The following is a 17052-nucleotide window of genomic DNA, read 5'->3' as shown; positions in this document are numbered from 1 at the left end:
AAGAAAAACATCTTAGGCTGATTTCTTCACATTAGACCAAGCTAATGAAACGCACAGTTCACCCAAAATTAACATTTAATACCCACACACAGTTGATTTCTGTCTTATGTTGAACAAAAAGGAAGATATTCTGAAGAATGTAGGCAGGATGTTGGAGGATGAGGTTATTTTGGGTGTACTATCCCTTTAACACTGATCATATCATAGTGCACATGCATAGCCTGTAGTATTTTTGTCAGATGTGATCATCTATTCTTGTTAGTTGACATCACCTAGGCTACATTTATGCTCATATTTAGGCACTGTTGTAAGTGTAGTGTACTATGGTGCAGTGATCAACATTAAAAATCAAACAAAAACTTAAATTTTAGGTTAAAGTTTAAGATTTGAAACCCTTTATACTTTTAAAAATTGATGTTTTATATATTTAAAAAATAGTATCTACTTTAAAACATAACTTTAAAGGGATGGTTCATCCAAAAATGAAAATTCTGTCATTTACTTGTCGTCCTCAGTGGTGGAAAGAGTACTAAAAAATCATACTTGAGTAAGAGTACCATACTTGCCTAAAAATGTAGTGCAAGTAGAGAAAGAGTATCTGTTGTAAATATTACTCAAAGTACGAGTAAAAAGCAGCCCTTTCAAAAGTACGCAAGAGCAGTGAGTAGTAAGTATTATGCTGTAAAAAGCTGATGCGTTTACATGTAATTTGTGAATGTGTGTAAACGTAACATTCTGTAGTGCATTTAATCACTATTAATATAAATAAATTAAATATAATTTGTCCAGCAGACACACAACGTCATAAGACGTTAAAATTAGGTTAGATTTAGGTCATGGTAGGTGACCAAAATTCAATGTCTAGCCAGCGTCTAAGAACAACGGTATCTTGATGTCCAGTAATGATGTCAAATTACGTTGATATTTGGTTGATTTTAGGTTGTGTTGGAAAGTGACCAGAATCCAACGTCAAGCCAACATCCTAAACTATCATATTGAGTCATATTGACGTCAAATACTGACAACCAAAATTCATCTGATAGATGTCATAGTGGTAACTTCCACACAACATCGAGCTATAACATCATTAGACGTTGAAATTTGGTTGATTTTAGGTTGTGTTGGAAAGTGACCAGAATCCAACATCAATCCAGCATCTTAAACCAGAGTCACATTGACGTCAAATACTGACAACCAAAATCCATCTGATAAACATCATAGTGGTAATGTCCACAAAACGTCAAGCTATGACATCATTAGACGTTGATATTTGGTTGATTTTAGGTTGTGTTGGAAAATGACCAGAATCCAACGTCAAGCCAACATCCTAAACCAGAGTCATATTGACGTCAAATACTGACAACCAAAATCCATCTGATAAACGTTATAGTGGTAACGTCCACACAACGTCAAGCTATAACATCATTAGACGTTGATATTTGGTTGATTTTAGGTTGACCGTCAACCTGATTTTTATTTCCAAACAAAATGCAACGTCCCCATGACGTTGGGGTATAAGGTCAATCTGACATCATGTTGGCATCTTGTGCCTGCTGGGTGTTTAAGGTCATTTCAGTCATCATACAGTATACATCCATCATCTTCTCATCAGTGACATGCGTGTAAAGATTTTGAACATCCTCTTGGACATTTTTAATGCTTCCAAATAGTTTGCTGCAATTATAAATTGCCCATGTCTTGAGGTAGTTCAGTATGATGCGATTTACTTTCTGTGGGATTGATTTGGAAAGGAATCATTAACGCATTCTAATCCACATAAACAAGAGAGTAAAGTAGTGACTGCAGGATGAGGGAAAGTAGTGGAGTAAAAGTACCAATACAGCAGTAAAAATGTATACTCAAGGGAAAGTAAAAGTTTTTAAAACTACTTAGTAAATTACAAATTCTGAGAAAAACTACTCAATTACAGTCATTTGAGTATTTGTAATTTGTAACTTCACACCACTTCTCATTTTCAACTGTTCTGTTAAATGAAAAAAAAGATAAATTAAAGAATGTTGGGAACCTGTAACCATTGACCTCTATAATATTTATATTACCTACTTTGCTTACAGGAAACTTACTAGCAATCTCTAAGTAAATAATAGTTAAGATGGTGATGCATATAATTTAATCGGATCTTTTTTCTTTTACAGCTTTCTTCTTTTTCACACATCAGCTGTCATGACACAGTGACTGGTAAGTTTAAACCACTTCCTCCCTAACATGTGTTCCTCATCACCCTGACATGAAATAGGTCATATTTTAATCCGCCGTCCACCCATCAGACATTAAGCATCATGAGCTCAACGTCTGATGTACTGCTGACTCATAATACACTTATATCTTTATATTATCTCAAAATAAGCCACGATAAAGATAGTGGGGAAACACAAGCGCACTTCCTTCAAAGGCTGAGTGACATCAGCGACATTTAAACAGTTTGATCTGAGGCTTTTGTCAAGTTTGAGTCTATAATTAGATTGTATAGCCTTTTATGCACTCATTATTAAAGAGGCGGTCTACTACAATATCATATTTTAAACTTTAGCACATGTGTAATGTAGCTGCGTGAACATAAACAACATCTCCCCTGCTGAAAAATCCAGCTTAAACCAGCCTAGGCTGGTTGGCTGGTTTTAGCTGGATGACCAGCCTGGTTTTAGAGGGGTTTTGGCCATTTCCAGGCTGGTTTCCAGCCATTTACAGCCTGGTCTTAGCTGGTCAGGCTGGAAAATGATCAGCCAAATGCAGCTAAAACCAGTTTGACCAGCCTGGTTTAAGCTGGACATAGCTGGTTTTGGCTGGACTCCCAGCTTGGCTAGGCTGGTCAAGCTGGTTTTAGCTGGTTATCTCCCAGCCTGACCAGCTAAGACCAGGCTGGAAATGGCTGGAAACCAGCCTGGAAGTGGCCAAAACCCCTTAACCCCTTGGTTTAAGCTGGATTTTTCAGCAGGGTCTGAATGTAATACACTAGAAGTTCAATGCAAAGGGAGACATTGGCTTTTACAGGGTTAGCTTAGCAAAGCCTACAACAAAAAAAATACATCTGGGTTAGTGACATCACAAATGCTTGAGGTTACGTGCATTAACCATGCGCAGTAAAGGGTGACCAGAGGCGCTGTAATGTTATAGCAGAGAAAGCTAAAATGGCGTCCAAACACTGCTGTTTCCACAGAGCTTCTTCTGTTTCTGTATTTGGGCTTCCAAAGGACATGACACAAAGGAGAGAAATGCTTACAATTTGATTTAATTATGTTCAAGAGAATTATAAAAATATACAGCTAGCATTTGACAAAGGATAGCTCCCAGAATCTCTCCCAGTTCAGTGCTGGATTGGGCTAAAAACTCCTCAGCAGCTAACCGTAATAGACAAACCAGTGGATTGTGAGCCACAACCTGTAAGTATATTTATTTGTTAAAATGTATTTTATACATGCAAAGTTTCTATCGTTAAAGGTAGCAAGGACGTGAACAAGGATGTAAACAATGGGAAATGCTGGTTGGCACCGCTAACAATTTAGCTAAAAATTCATATTTAAACATCAAATCGCTGTAAACACCCACAGTCTTCAGCAGTGCTGCAGTGTCTCTCTATGCAGATGCTTTCCCTGAGTTCTACATCTCAAATAACAAACTCCCGAAGATATGTGAACGTTTCACATTACTTATACATGCTTATTCCGAATATATATGAAGGACGCTTGTCAGATTTTATTTTAGAGAGCAGGCCTCGTGAGGTTCAGCAGTGTCCTTTGTGTCATTTTCTGTCTGATTCAGGCTCAAACTGAAACGGCTTGATGCTTTTTCTCGTGGCGTTAATAATGTTAGCTGACCAATCAGAGCCTTTTGGAGGATCAAAGCCATACGTGCCAATTCGCATGCTTACTGTATAAAAGTATGTACTTTGTTTGTGAAGTAAACATTTACACTTTGGAGTGTTTAACAGAAGAGTATGCAAGCCTTGGGTCATACCACTTCCTTATTAACAGATTGTTACATTGCTTAGCAGGCCCGGATTGGCTAATCGGGAGAACCGGGAGAATTCTCGGTGGGCCGGTCCGTTTTTTGGCCGCGAGGGCCGGTGTCCCTAGCTGCTTGCACTCTCAGCAGTTGCACTTTTTTAATTTATTTGTTTATTTGACCATAACCTCACTCTTTTTGATCATTATTTTGCAACAGCTCCGCTCTTTTTATTTATTTTCTCGCAGCCCCGTAAGCAAAATGCAGCTCGCAGGATAATGATGATCATCATTAACCTGCGGGCTGCACCCCATTCCACCAAAACAGCGGCACCTTAGTGATTATTAATTAATATTAATGAATATTACACCTGCTCAATGAAAATCAGATGATTCACTACATTAATAAATCTGACCTAACATGATCAGAAATCTAAAATGGGGAGAAAAGAGTAGGGTAAACAAAGAGTAGACATTAATAGCAACAGATAACAGTGTATTGCTTAACAGCGCCATCGTGGTCTAGTGGTTAGCACATTTCGCTTTGATGCAGCTGACCCGAGTTCAAACCTCACCAGAGTATAATGTGTTTTTTTTTTTTCATTTTCAGTGTTAAGACATAAAATATTGTTTGGGTTACTTATGTAGGGATACATATTTTTTTATATATACTGTGAGCAATATCAGCGATTAGATTATGGACGCTTCTACATTTAAAATCTTTATCGGAAATAGTAAACCATCTGGGAAACTTTGGCATACTCTTTTCAACATACTACAATTTGGGATATACTAATTCTATTTTCAAACACTATTTAGGACGGATAGTATACGAATTGGGACTCAGCATGACAGCTGACATTTGTTTTCATGTTAGCTGAGTAGCTGTATATAATCAAAGTAAGATATATGAAAAAAATAACGTGATTTTCTACAAGTGAAGCATGAACACACATTGCTTTGCATATTATAAACACAACCAAGCCTTAAAAATACACCCTGGACCACCCCTTTAAAAATATAATGTTTCCATATGGTTTTCTGTAGAGATGTGATGACAGAAACCATTTTTTTTTAAGAATCTTTTTTCATCTTTAGAGTTCCATGAAAATACATAATGGAATCTTTTCACTGCGTAAAAGAACATTTGTCTGTGTGGAATGGAATGTTTCCTGGTTTTCCAATGGAACCATCATTCCAAATAAAGATTTTAACCAAACTTGTGTTGTACAGTAACTAATATTCATATATGCAAACTCAGTGGTTGAGCTTACTACACTGAAAAAAGTGTTGCATGCGGAACTGATGCAAACAATTTATTTGTGTTGAATTTAAACAAACAAATTAAATTTAATAATGTTCAACTTAATTTGTTTGTTTAAATTTAGCCCAGATAAATTATTTACAACCACTTAACATAAAAAATGTAGTAAATCCAAAGAATCAACTTTGAATAATTTTATTCCTGTGAATGGTGTTTCACCAGAAGTTATTGCAACACAGATAATGTAATTTCTAAAGAAGATTTTGACATTTACAGTCCATGTTTAACATCCTTATACAGTACACTGACAAAAATGATTTATCACATTTACATTTTTTTAAAGGGGTGGTCCAGAGTGTATTTTTGAGGCTTGGTTGTGTTTATAAGATGCAATGCAATGTGTGCTAATGCTTCACTTGTAGAAAGTCATGATATTTTTTCCTTTTTCATATATTTTTGATTATATACAGCGAAATATTCAGCGAACATGAAAACAACTGTCATATTTCCTAGTTTCTCTGAAAGGCCTGCTCTCAAGAGGCTCTTATTGGTCAGGTAACATAATGTGCTGTGATCCACGGATCAGCTCCATATCACCAGGAAAAGCATCACACGCCTTCAAGCATGTGCTTTTGCACTGTGTAAACACTTTCAGACAGAAAATGACACAGAGGACACAGCAGAACCTCACACCTACTCTCTAAAATAAAACCTGACAAGTGTCTTTCACATATATTCAGGTGATATGCATGTGAAAGTAATATCTCATATCTTCATATCTTTTGTGAGTTGGTTATTTCAGATGTAGAATACAGGGCTGCATAGAGAGACGCTCCACTGCTGAAGATTGTGGGTGTTTACATCGGTTTGACGGGTATATATAAATTTGTAGCTAAATTGTTAGCATTTCCTGTTGTTTACGTCCTTGCTACAACATACTGTTAATGCTAGAAACTGTGCATGTAATAGATCAATTTCAACAAATAAATAAACTTATAGGTTGTGGCTCACAATTCACAGCTTTGTCAATTATGGTTAGAGCTTCTCCTTCTTTGAGGAGTTTTTAGCCGAATCCAGCACAGAACTGGGAGAGATTCTGGAAGCTGTCCTTTGTCAAATGCTAGCTATATAATTTTATAATTCTCTGTAACATAATTAAAATTAAATTGTAAACACTTTTCTCTCTGTGTTGTGGCCTTTGTAAGCCCAAATACAGAAAGAATGGAAGCTTGCGGAAATGGCATCTTTTGGACGTCATTTTAGCTTTTTATGCTTCATTACAGCGCCTCTGGTCACACCCCTTCGCTGCACATGGTGATTTCGTGTAACCTGAAGCATTTGTGATCTCGCCAAACAGATGTATTTTTTTTTGTAGTCCCCAATCTTCGTTCGTTGTAGGCTTTGCTTAGCTAACTCTGTGAAAAAGCCAATGTCTCGCTTTGCATTGAACTTTGAACGTATTACATTTAGAGAGGTTGTTTATGTTCACGCAGCAACATTACACATGTACTAAAGTTTAACATATGATATTGTAATGGACCACCTCTTTAAACAAATTAAATTGAGGAAACTAGAAATTCCACGAGTTCAGACAAAGTAGGGGGAATCCACCTTCAGCTACTGTTATAGTAAGTTATTTGGTTAGATTAGCTTCAGATTTAGCTTCTGTACTGACTAATCTAATGTATATGCACAAATATAATATGTGTAGCTTCCTATTCAAAATATGAATTTTAAAAAGAGATTTGTGAGGGGTTTACTTGTGCAGTTGAAAGCAGAAGTTTACATACACTGTATAAAAAGGCACAACCATTAAAAAAAGTCAGATGTTTATGCAACTAAACTTTTTCTCTTTAATGTAAGTTATGATCATCAAATTCATTTCTGTTCTGCTTAATAGCAGAATAATGAGAGAGATAGGCTGTGAGAAATTGTTATAACTTTTTTTGAAAGTCAAGTTTACATACAATAAGATTATTATGCCTCTGAAAAGCTCAGATGATGATGTCAAGGGTTTGGAAGTTTCTGATTGGCTAATTGACAACATTTGAGGTAATTGGAGGCACAGCTGTAAAATAGTATTTAAGGAAAAGCTCAAACACACTGCTTCCTTGTGCGACAACATGGGAAAATCAACAAGCCAGAATCAACAAAAAAGCCAGATTACAATTTGCTAAATTACACTGGGAAAAGGCTAATATTTGGAGACACGTCCTGTGGTCTGATGGAGTTAAGATTGAATTGTTTGGCCATAATGACCAGTGGAGGACAAAGGGGAAAGCTTACAAGCCAAGGAACACCATCCCAGCTGTGAAGTATGGGGGCGGCAGCATCATGTTGTGGGGCTGTTTTGCTGCAGGAGGAACTGGTCCACTTCACAGCATAGATGGCATCATGAAGACAGAACATTATGTAGAAATACTGAAGCAACATCTCAAGACATCAGCCAGGAAATTAAAACTTGGCCACAATGGGTCTTCCAAACAGAATATGACCCTAAGCGTAATGCCAAATTAGTTAAAATGTGCTTTAAGGACAACAGAGTGAATGTTTTGGAGTGGCCATCACAAAGCCCTGATCTCAATCCTATAGAAAATTTGTGGGCAGAGTTGAAAAAACTTGTGCGAGCAAGACAAATCTGACTCAGTTACAGCAATTCTGTCAGGAGGAATGGGCCAAAATTCCTTTAAACTATTGTGAGAAGCTTGTGGAAGGATACCCAAAACATTTGACCAAAGTTATACAGTTAAAAGAAAATACCAAGCTAAAGAAATACAAAGGAAATGTGTGTAAACTTTTGACTGTCTAGAAATTAATAAAAAATTCTCAAAAAAATTCTCTCATTATTCTGGGATTTTGCAATTGTAAATCATTTAGTTAATCCTAATGGACCTAAAATAATACATGTTGAGTATGATATAACACCAGACTTTTTTTTAAATGGATATGTTCCTTTTTTAGAGTGTTTGTAAACTTCTGGTTTCAACTGTATATGCTGGGCACTGTAAATAAACTTGCCTTGCTTTGCCTTGCCTAAAATCCAACTTAATTTGTTTAAATTCAGCCTATATAAATTATTTGCAACCACTTACTTAAAAAAAAAAAAAAAAAAAGAGTAAATCCAATGAACCATATTTTTCAGCGCAAGCGTGACCTGATGGACATTTATAGTAAAAACAGTGGTTACTTGCTCAACCTTCTCAGTCAGTTTCCTGTAATTAAGCATTGCATCAGTGTCAATTAGTGGTGTATTTTAGGACATGCATCACTGTTTCAATCTTGTAAGTTAGCTGGGAACTGTTGTGAACACCTTAGCAACCACTAAGAAACCACAGAGCACATTGGTGTTTTCAACAGTCATACTGTAATGCTGTGATCAACATGTATGTTAAAAGTGTGAGATAGATTGGTTACCAACAGTCAGACTTTTCCTGCAGATCAGATCAGGCTGACCAAAAGCTTGCACCGTTTGCCAGAATAACACCTGACTTGTGCAATCTGACTATAGGGAGTTTTTACTGACTCTTTGAATGCTTTTCCCTCAAGTTTCAGAATGTCTGTATCTGTAATTTGTATATGACTGACTATGTACTAGGTAATCTGGCGCCAGTCAATTCAAAACTCCTGTTTTGTGCTGCATAATGTGCTTCACTAGTTGCAGAGACTATTTTTGATCTCTGGGTTGTTTTATGCTTTTTTATTTAGGTAATAACAGGCAAGGCCGTAAATGTGAAAGTGGCAAATACCTGCTCCAAAAACCAGGTGGACTGAAATGCCAACGCTGCACTCTGATGTGTGATGGTTAGTAGTTGCACGTCATTTCCCAGCATTTTAGCTTTGAAGTCAATAACTGTTAACCTAACAGTTACAGTACCGAATGTAGTTTCCTATGTTTTCTCAATGCTTACACGTTTCTTGTATTTTCCTGTGCAGTGCATCGGTGCACATTATTATAAAGTAAAAGGTTTATCTATTGTATAACCTTTGCATTTGCAATAACTTTTTTTTGGATCATGTTAGTCTGGGATATGTTGAATTTCACCATTCACTGAACTGCTATTGGATCAAATCATGCCCCATCCTATTTTTTGTTTAATATATACAATAACTATATGTATACAATTCATGTACTTTTTCTCTGAGGTAAGTGTTCCTGTTGCATTTGTTGCAACCAAAGTTATTAAAGTTTGCAAACTTTTTGACACTGCAAATGTATGGAAGGTCATTGGTGCCAAAAGTCTTTAAATGATACAGATGAAGTGTGATCATGTCAACACACATTTGAGCATGTGAAAACCACAGTTTTGAATGTGTTTCTTTAGTATTAGTAATCATAGTTTGACCATGTTGAGGTAGATTTTTTATTTAAAGCGGTATAACTTCTGAAATGGATATATGTACCAATCGGCAACCTCCCGATTTCCTTCATGATGCTAATATGGTAGATGAAACTTCAATTCATCAAAATTCCACTAGTCCTGGCTCCATAATAGAGCACATTTCTATTGACCCCACTGATAAAATGGCCAACTTTACAGCAGAAAAAAAAAACATGTTTACAGCCTGCTACAAAAGACGGTTTTGGTGCATATAGCTAATATTACCCTTGATGACAGCTGTGAGGGGATGAATTCTTTTATAACTCATCCGTTTTGTTTATATTAAGGTATATTAAGTCTGCATAATTAAGGGCGCAGCCACTTAAGTGACAGCTAGGTCTCGCTGGTCGCTGTCACTTCACCTCAACTGATTCCGGCTGATTAGCTGCTGAACTCGGCATATACATCATATTTATGTTTTGTTTCATGTGGCTTTACACAGTAAGTTGCCTTTTGGGATTATTTCCTACAATTATCAGATGATATGTCATGCTGTGTGCACTTTATTGTGCTCACAAACCATTCACGTGGCCTCCATTTGCCAAGTGAGTGAAATTATATACTTGCAAACCATCTCTATAAATGCATTTGTTTTAAGATAGTTTATCATTTATATTTTTCTTTAGACCTGTAAGGCCACATTTACACTGCACTGTTCAAGTGACTCAATTTCGATTTTGTTCTCCCATGTGGCACAGATCAGATATTATCCATGTATATGTAAGCAGGAACAAATCACATGAATTCCGATTTCCTCCAATCAGATTAAGGTCTTAATCATTTGTGGAAATTTATCCAATATGAGTCAGATCTGTGCCGTCGTGTCTGCAGTGTAAGCAGGTAGATCAGATTTTCACCTGCCAATGCAAGCCGCGCGTCATTAAAAACCGCAGGGAATGACGTCAAGTCTGACACTTGTATTTCAGAACAGACTTCAGCAGAGTCCCTAACCTTAAATCTCATACACGAGTACTTAAACAGCTTTCATATTGTCATATAGCACAGGTATTTAAGCATGTTAACGAGAGCGAGAGAGCGCATTGTCCACCATGTAACCAATATAAACTAATATAAAACTAGTGCATAGCTACATCACGTGCATAAATCACGCCGAGGAAATTACATGAAGATGCCTACAGGTTTATAAAAGCCTTTATATCAAAAGAAGATAAACAAATGAGAACCTTTCTGTCATAAACTAGAGTAAAACAGCTTGTTAAAAGCTCACAGAACAGATTACATACAGGAATAGAGAAAAGAGCGCTCTTTAATCAGCTGTTAGTCAGCGCTCGCTATTGTTTTTTTCTGGTCATTGTGCCTTTGCTGTGTGCTGTGTAAATGCAGACGATCGGATACGAGTCACTTTTAAAAGATGATGTAAGCAGGTCAGGAAAAAAATCGGATACAGTCACAAAATCGGAATTGACCATCAAGATCTGCAGTGTAAATGCAGCCTAACGCACTCCAGAATCTGACATTGACATGATTGATTAGCTGTAGGCTATAAAACAGTCATCTGACGCGTTTTAATACAGTGTTATGCCTGGATTTCATAAATAGCCACACTACACAGACTATATTTGAAGTATTTAGAAGTAATTTGCATTTTCCTCCTTTACAAAAACGTCATAAGAATAATACTTAGTGGCTAAATGTATTACAAGTGTTTTTAAACTAGATTAAACACTTTATTGATATAGTATAGAACCAAGCACATCAGAAGGTAATGAAGTGTGAAGCTTTTCTCCCAAAGAAAAGTCTGTCTAAGCAAAATGCTAGCAGGCAGCTGCAGCTCCACTCATGCTCCGCCTCCTTTGTGGTAAACCGCAATAGGCACGTTGATGTGCAAACAAAATGGCGACGGTTGGCCACGCCTACTTGTACCTTTATTTGCGCTCTTCAGAAACCTATGGGTGACATCATGAATACTACGTCCATATCTTTTACAGTCTTTGGTATGCACTTGTCAGTATACTATTATCCCAGCCTTTTTTTTTTGTTTGTTTGTTTGTTTAAAAGAAGTCTAATAGATGGCTAAACATATACTGCTTGGCTAAAAGAAGGCCAAATTAGTTTTTCAGTGAAGATCTAATAGACGTCTTAAGAATTTCACAAGAAATCAAATACACAGGAATGAATGACTACACATTTGGAGTCTGTCTAATCTGTGTATTTGATCACTTGTCTAATTTGGGCTATTCTAACTAACCTCTAAGTAACCTATTATGCCCCATCATATAAGATGTAAAATACATCTCTGATGTCCCAAGAGTGTGTATGTGAAGTTTCAGCTCAAATGTCACACAAATAATGTTTTATAAGTCTTTGAAACTGACCCACTTTGATCCTAATTGGGCCATTTTGGTGACTGTCGCTTTAAATGAAAATGAGATTGTGCTCTTTTCATAAGAGGGTGGAGCTACAAATGGATGCTTGAGCATATTGGCAGATTCAAAAACAAGACTAACATCGTATGTTAATGAGGAAGAGATCTTACTGTTGTGATGAGTAGCAGTACCTAAGATGTTTGTATGTTTTTGGTGAATTGTTTTTTGCTGACCGCACTTTGTCTTTGCCTATAAATGGAAACAGGTCAGAAAAATCAGATGGAAGTTACTGCATGCTCTCAGGAAAGGAACAGAGTTTGCTTTTGCAAACCTGGTTTTTACTGTTCAGAAGGAAACAAATATAATACATACTGCCACAATGCATGCATTCCCTGTGCGACGGGCACATTCTCCAGCAAACCCTCTCTGACCTCCAGCTGCACGCCTCATACAGAGTGAGTATTGTTCATGTTCATTCATTCATTCATTCATATACCTTCAGCGTAGTCCCTTATTTATAAAGGGTTGCCACAGCGGAATGAACCGCACAGTATTCCGTCATATGTGTCACACAGTGAATGCTCTTCCAGCAACAACCCTGGCCTGTACTGGGAAACACCCATACACTCTCACATTCACACACTCATAAACTACGCCCAATTTTGTTTACCCAGTTCACCTATAGCGCATGTGTTTGGACTGTGGGGAAAACCGGGGTGTGTTCATGTTCATTCAAATTGCATTTTTATAATGATTACCCTGCTGAAAAATCCAGCTTAAACCAGCCTAGGCTGGTTGACTGGTTTTAGCTGGTCGACCAGGCTGGTTTTAGAGGGGTTTTGGCCACTTCCAGGCTGGTTTCCAGCCATTTCCAGCCTGGTCTTAGCTGGTCAGGCTGGAAGATGACCAGCTAAAACCAGCTTGACCAGCCTAGCCAAGCTGGGAGTCCAGCCAAAACCAGCTATGTCCAGTTTAAACCAGGCTGGTCAAGCTGGTTTTAGCTGGATTTGGCTGGTCATTTTCTGGCTGGTCATTTTCAATCTCTAAAACCAGCCAACCAGCCTAGGCTGGTTTAAGCTGGATTTTTCAGCAGGGTATTGGTACATATGAAGTTTATCAGACTTGAACTGAATTCATATAAAAGCGTAGGGATTGTTCACTCAAAAAATAATCATTTACTCGTCAAACCTTTTGAGTTTCTTTCTTCTAATGAATGCAAAAGAAGATATTTTAATATGCTGGAAACCTGTAACTATTGACTTCCATGTTATTTGTTTTTCCTACTTAGTCAATCGTTACAGCTTTCCAACATTTTTAAAATAACTTATGTTGTGTTCAGATTTGGAACCACCTGCGGCTGAGTAAATAGTGTGTCAATATTCAATTTTGTATGAACTATCCCTTTAACATTTCGCACAATAATTAAAGAAATCTGTTGTTAGTTAATCTACCACTATCAAAAAAAAGTGACATAAGACTTAAAAAGTGAACTTTCAAGACTTTTTTTATCTGTAATCATGGTTGTTGGTGATTCATACAACGAATGTCTAGTCATGAACCGCAGGTATTGGTTTTGTTTTGCCTGAATATACGTCTGGATACTGAAAGTGGCTGTGAGCTTTGACTTGCATTTTATGAATCAACAAGGATTACAGTTTTTGCTATAAAAATCTTCTTCAGAAATAAAAAATAAATAAATCACCTACTTCTCGGTTGATTTGAGGATGAGCAAATTGTGATTAAATTAAATGTTTTTGTATGAACTGTCCCTTTAACATTTTGCTAAATAAAAAAATCCTTTGTTAACTATCCTACCAACTTTACACTATCAAAGAGTGACCTAGGATGATCTTTTCCTTCATAGTACTTTGAAGACTTTTTTTTATCTGTAACCATGGTTGTTGGTGATTCATAAAATGGACGGTTTTGCTTCAGAAAAGGCGAGGCAAGTTTATTTATATAGCACATTTCATAAATGTGATTTAATTTTTGTATGAACCATCCCTTTAGCATTTTGCAAATAAAAAATATGTAGTTAATTTACTTAACACCTTTAAAATATCAAAGAGTGACTTAAGATGATCCTTTCCTTCATAGAACTTTTTTTAATCTGTAATCCTGGTTGTTGGGGATTCATAAAATGGACTGCTTTGCTTCAGAAAACCCCAGTGTATAGTCAAGAACTACAGGTATTAGTTTTGTTTTGCCTGAATATGCTTTTGGATGTTAAAAGTGACTGTAACCGTTGACTTGCATTTTATAAATCACCAAGGACTACATCCACATAGCAAAATTTCTCTGCCCAGCTCTGGCCCACACAATCAGGTTTTGCTTGGCCCACATGCCGCAGTGAATTACGGTACATGACTGGACCAAATCTGGCTTCCAGACAAGGGCCAAACACGGACCATATCTGGGCCAAGTCTCAGCCAAGTTAATAACTCATAACTGGGCCTGAACTGGGCCAGATAGGTTGGTGTGTCGCGATTGCAATGAAATTGATAAACCCATGGAGTGATGCGCTTTAGGCACACTATGGGCACGCTTTTTCTCAAAGTGACCTGATTGGTAGAATTTTTTTTCTTTACTCAAAAATGATTTTAGTGTATTTTAAATGTGGGTCAAGACTGGCCAAACTCAAATGGCCCACTTATCACATTTTTAAATCCGGGCCAAATACTACGTTTTTCATCTGGCCCAAATCTTGTGTGCCGCCTTAAAGACGGTGCCACCTCTGCCAAACCCAGGCCATGTTTGGCCCACATGCTGTATGCCAGTGCCGGATGAATGCCTGCTGTGCCAGCTTCATGCCAAATCTGGGCCAGAATTCTTTGCTACTAGGGCAGATTCTGCTATAAAAACTTATGTGGAAGAAAAAAACATTACCTACTACTTGGATGGCCTGAGGATGAGTAAATTGTGATTTAATGTTTATTTTTGTATGAACTAGCCCTTTAACATTTTGCACAATAAAAAAAATCTTGTCTTAATTAGTTAACCTACCAATTTTTGACTATCAAAGAGTGACTTAAGATGATCCTTTCCTTCATAGAACTTTTTTTAATCTGCAATCATGGTTGTTGGTGATTCATCAAATGAACTGCTTTGCTTTAAAACAAAACAACCCAGTGTATAGTCAGGAAACCACAGGTATTAGTTTTGTTTTGCCTGAAGCCCATTTACACTGATGAGTTTTAGTTTGAAAACGCATAAGTTTTGCTACGGTTACTCCGAAAATGGAGCGTTTTGGAAACGCTGGAGAGGCTGTTTTCATTCTAAAACGCTGCTGCTCAGTCTCAGTGTGGATGGGGGAAAACGGAGACATCTGAAAACGGAGGCGGGGCTGCCGAGATTCGCCACCTGATTGGGGCTTTTGTGTCATTGCGTATCTACAGTTTCTGCTATTTCTGCTGTTTCTGCTAGTTTTGCTTCATAAAAGGCAAGGCAAGTTTATTTATATAGCACATTTCATACACAGTGGCAATTCAAAGTGCTTTACATAAACAGGAATAAAAGATATATAAATAAAGAAAACAAAAGTATAAATAAAATAAAAACAAATAATATATAAGTAGATGAAAACAGCGTAAACCCAGTGTGAAGTCAGGAACTATAGATATTAGTTTGTTTTGCCTGAATATGCTTTTGGATACTGAAAGTGGCTTTAAGCGTTGATTTGCATTTTTGAATCACCAAGGACTACAGATTCTGCTATAAGAACATCTTCAGAAGTGAAAAAAAACATCATTTACTACACGGATGAGCAAATTGTGATTGCATTTTAATTTTTGTATGAACTTTCCCTTCAACATTTAGCAAGAAATTCCACATTTTGCACAATAAAAGATCAAATGATAATTAATTAACCTAGCACCTTTGGCCTATCAAAGAGTGACTTAAGATGATCTTATCCTTCAAAGATCTTTAAAGACTTTTTAAATCTGTAATCCTGGTTGTTGGGGATTCATAAAATGAACTGTTTTGCTTAAGCAAAACCCACACTGCAAAAAATGCTTTTCTTACTTAGATTTGTTGTCTTGTTTCTAGTCCAAATATCTTAAAATTCCTAAATCAAGAAGCATTTTCTAGACAAGAAAAACATATAGTCTTGTTTTTTAGAAATAATATGCCAAAATTAAGTGAGTTTTTCCTTAAAACAAGCAAAATAATCTGCCAATGGGGTAAGCAAAATATTTTTACGTCAAAAGAAAAAACAAGATTAATTTGCTGACCCCATTGGCAGATTATTTTACTTGTTTTAAGGAAAAACTGACTTAATATTGGCATTTTATTTCTCAAAACAAGACAATATGTTTTGCTTGTCTAGAAAATGCTTCTTGATATAAGAATTTTTAGATATTTAGACTAGAAACAAGACCAAAAATCAAAGCAAGAAAAGCATTTTTTGCAGTGCAGTGTATAGTCAGGAACCACAGGTATTAGTTTGCTTTGCCTGAATATGTTCTTTGGATACTAACATTGGCTGTAACCATTGACTTGCATTTTATGAATCACAAAGGACTACAGATTCTTCTATAGAAACATCTTCAGAACTAAAAAAAAATTTCACCTACTACTCCTGAGGATGAACAAATAGTGATTACATTCTAATTTTAGTTTGAACTATCCTTTTAACATTTTGCAAAAAAGATTCTCCTTTTGCACAAAAATAAAATTGTTGTTAACTAACCAACAACTTTTAGACTATCAAAGAGTGACTTAAGATGATTTTTTCTATATAGAACTTTAAAGAGTATTTAATCTGCAATCATGGTCATTGGTGATTCATAAAACGGACTATGTTGCTTTAGAAAAACCCAGTGTATAATCAGGAACTCCAGGTGTTGCCTGAAATATGCTTTTGGATACTAAAATTGGCTGTAACCGTTGATGTGCATTTTATGAATCACCAAAGACTACAGATTCTGCTATAGAAATCTTCTTCTTCGGAAGACAAAAACATCACCTACTTCTCGGATGTCCTGAGGATGAGTAAATTAACAGCTCATTTTCCTTTTTGGGTGAAATATTCCTTTACGTATTTCAGAGCATAAAAAAAACCCATGTAACTGTGTGATTTATCTACAAATGACAAACAGAAAAATGCATATATAGAACAA

At 36.5% G+C, this 17052-nt stretch overlaps 1 protein-coding gene across 1 annotated transcript in view; it reads left to right on the top strand.

The window, feature by feature from the left end:
• Positions 1-17052, top strand: part of si:dkeyp-61b2.1 — a 32975-nt gene that overhangs the window by 1599 nt on the left and 14324 nt on the right. The window contains 3 exon segments of the mRNA NM_001440944.1: positions 2157-2199; positions 8932-9027; positions 12198-12387. Of these exon segments, the coding sequence (NP_001427873.1) occupies positions 2157-2199; positions 8932-9027; positions 12198-12387 (329 nt within the window).

The sequence above is a fragment of the Danio rerio genome, chromosome 11 (genome assembly GCF_052040795.2).
Source record: "Danio rerio strain M-AB ecotype USA chromosome 11, GRCz13ab, whole genome shotgun sequence".
Lineage (NCBI taxonomy): Eukaryota > Metazoa > Chordata > Actinopteri > Cypriniformes > Danionidae > Danio > Danio rerio.
Note: the sequence above shows the minus strand (reverse complement) of the source record. Positions and strands in the feature narration are given on the sequence as shown.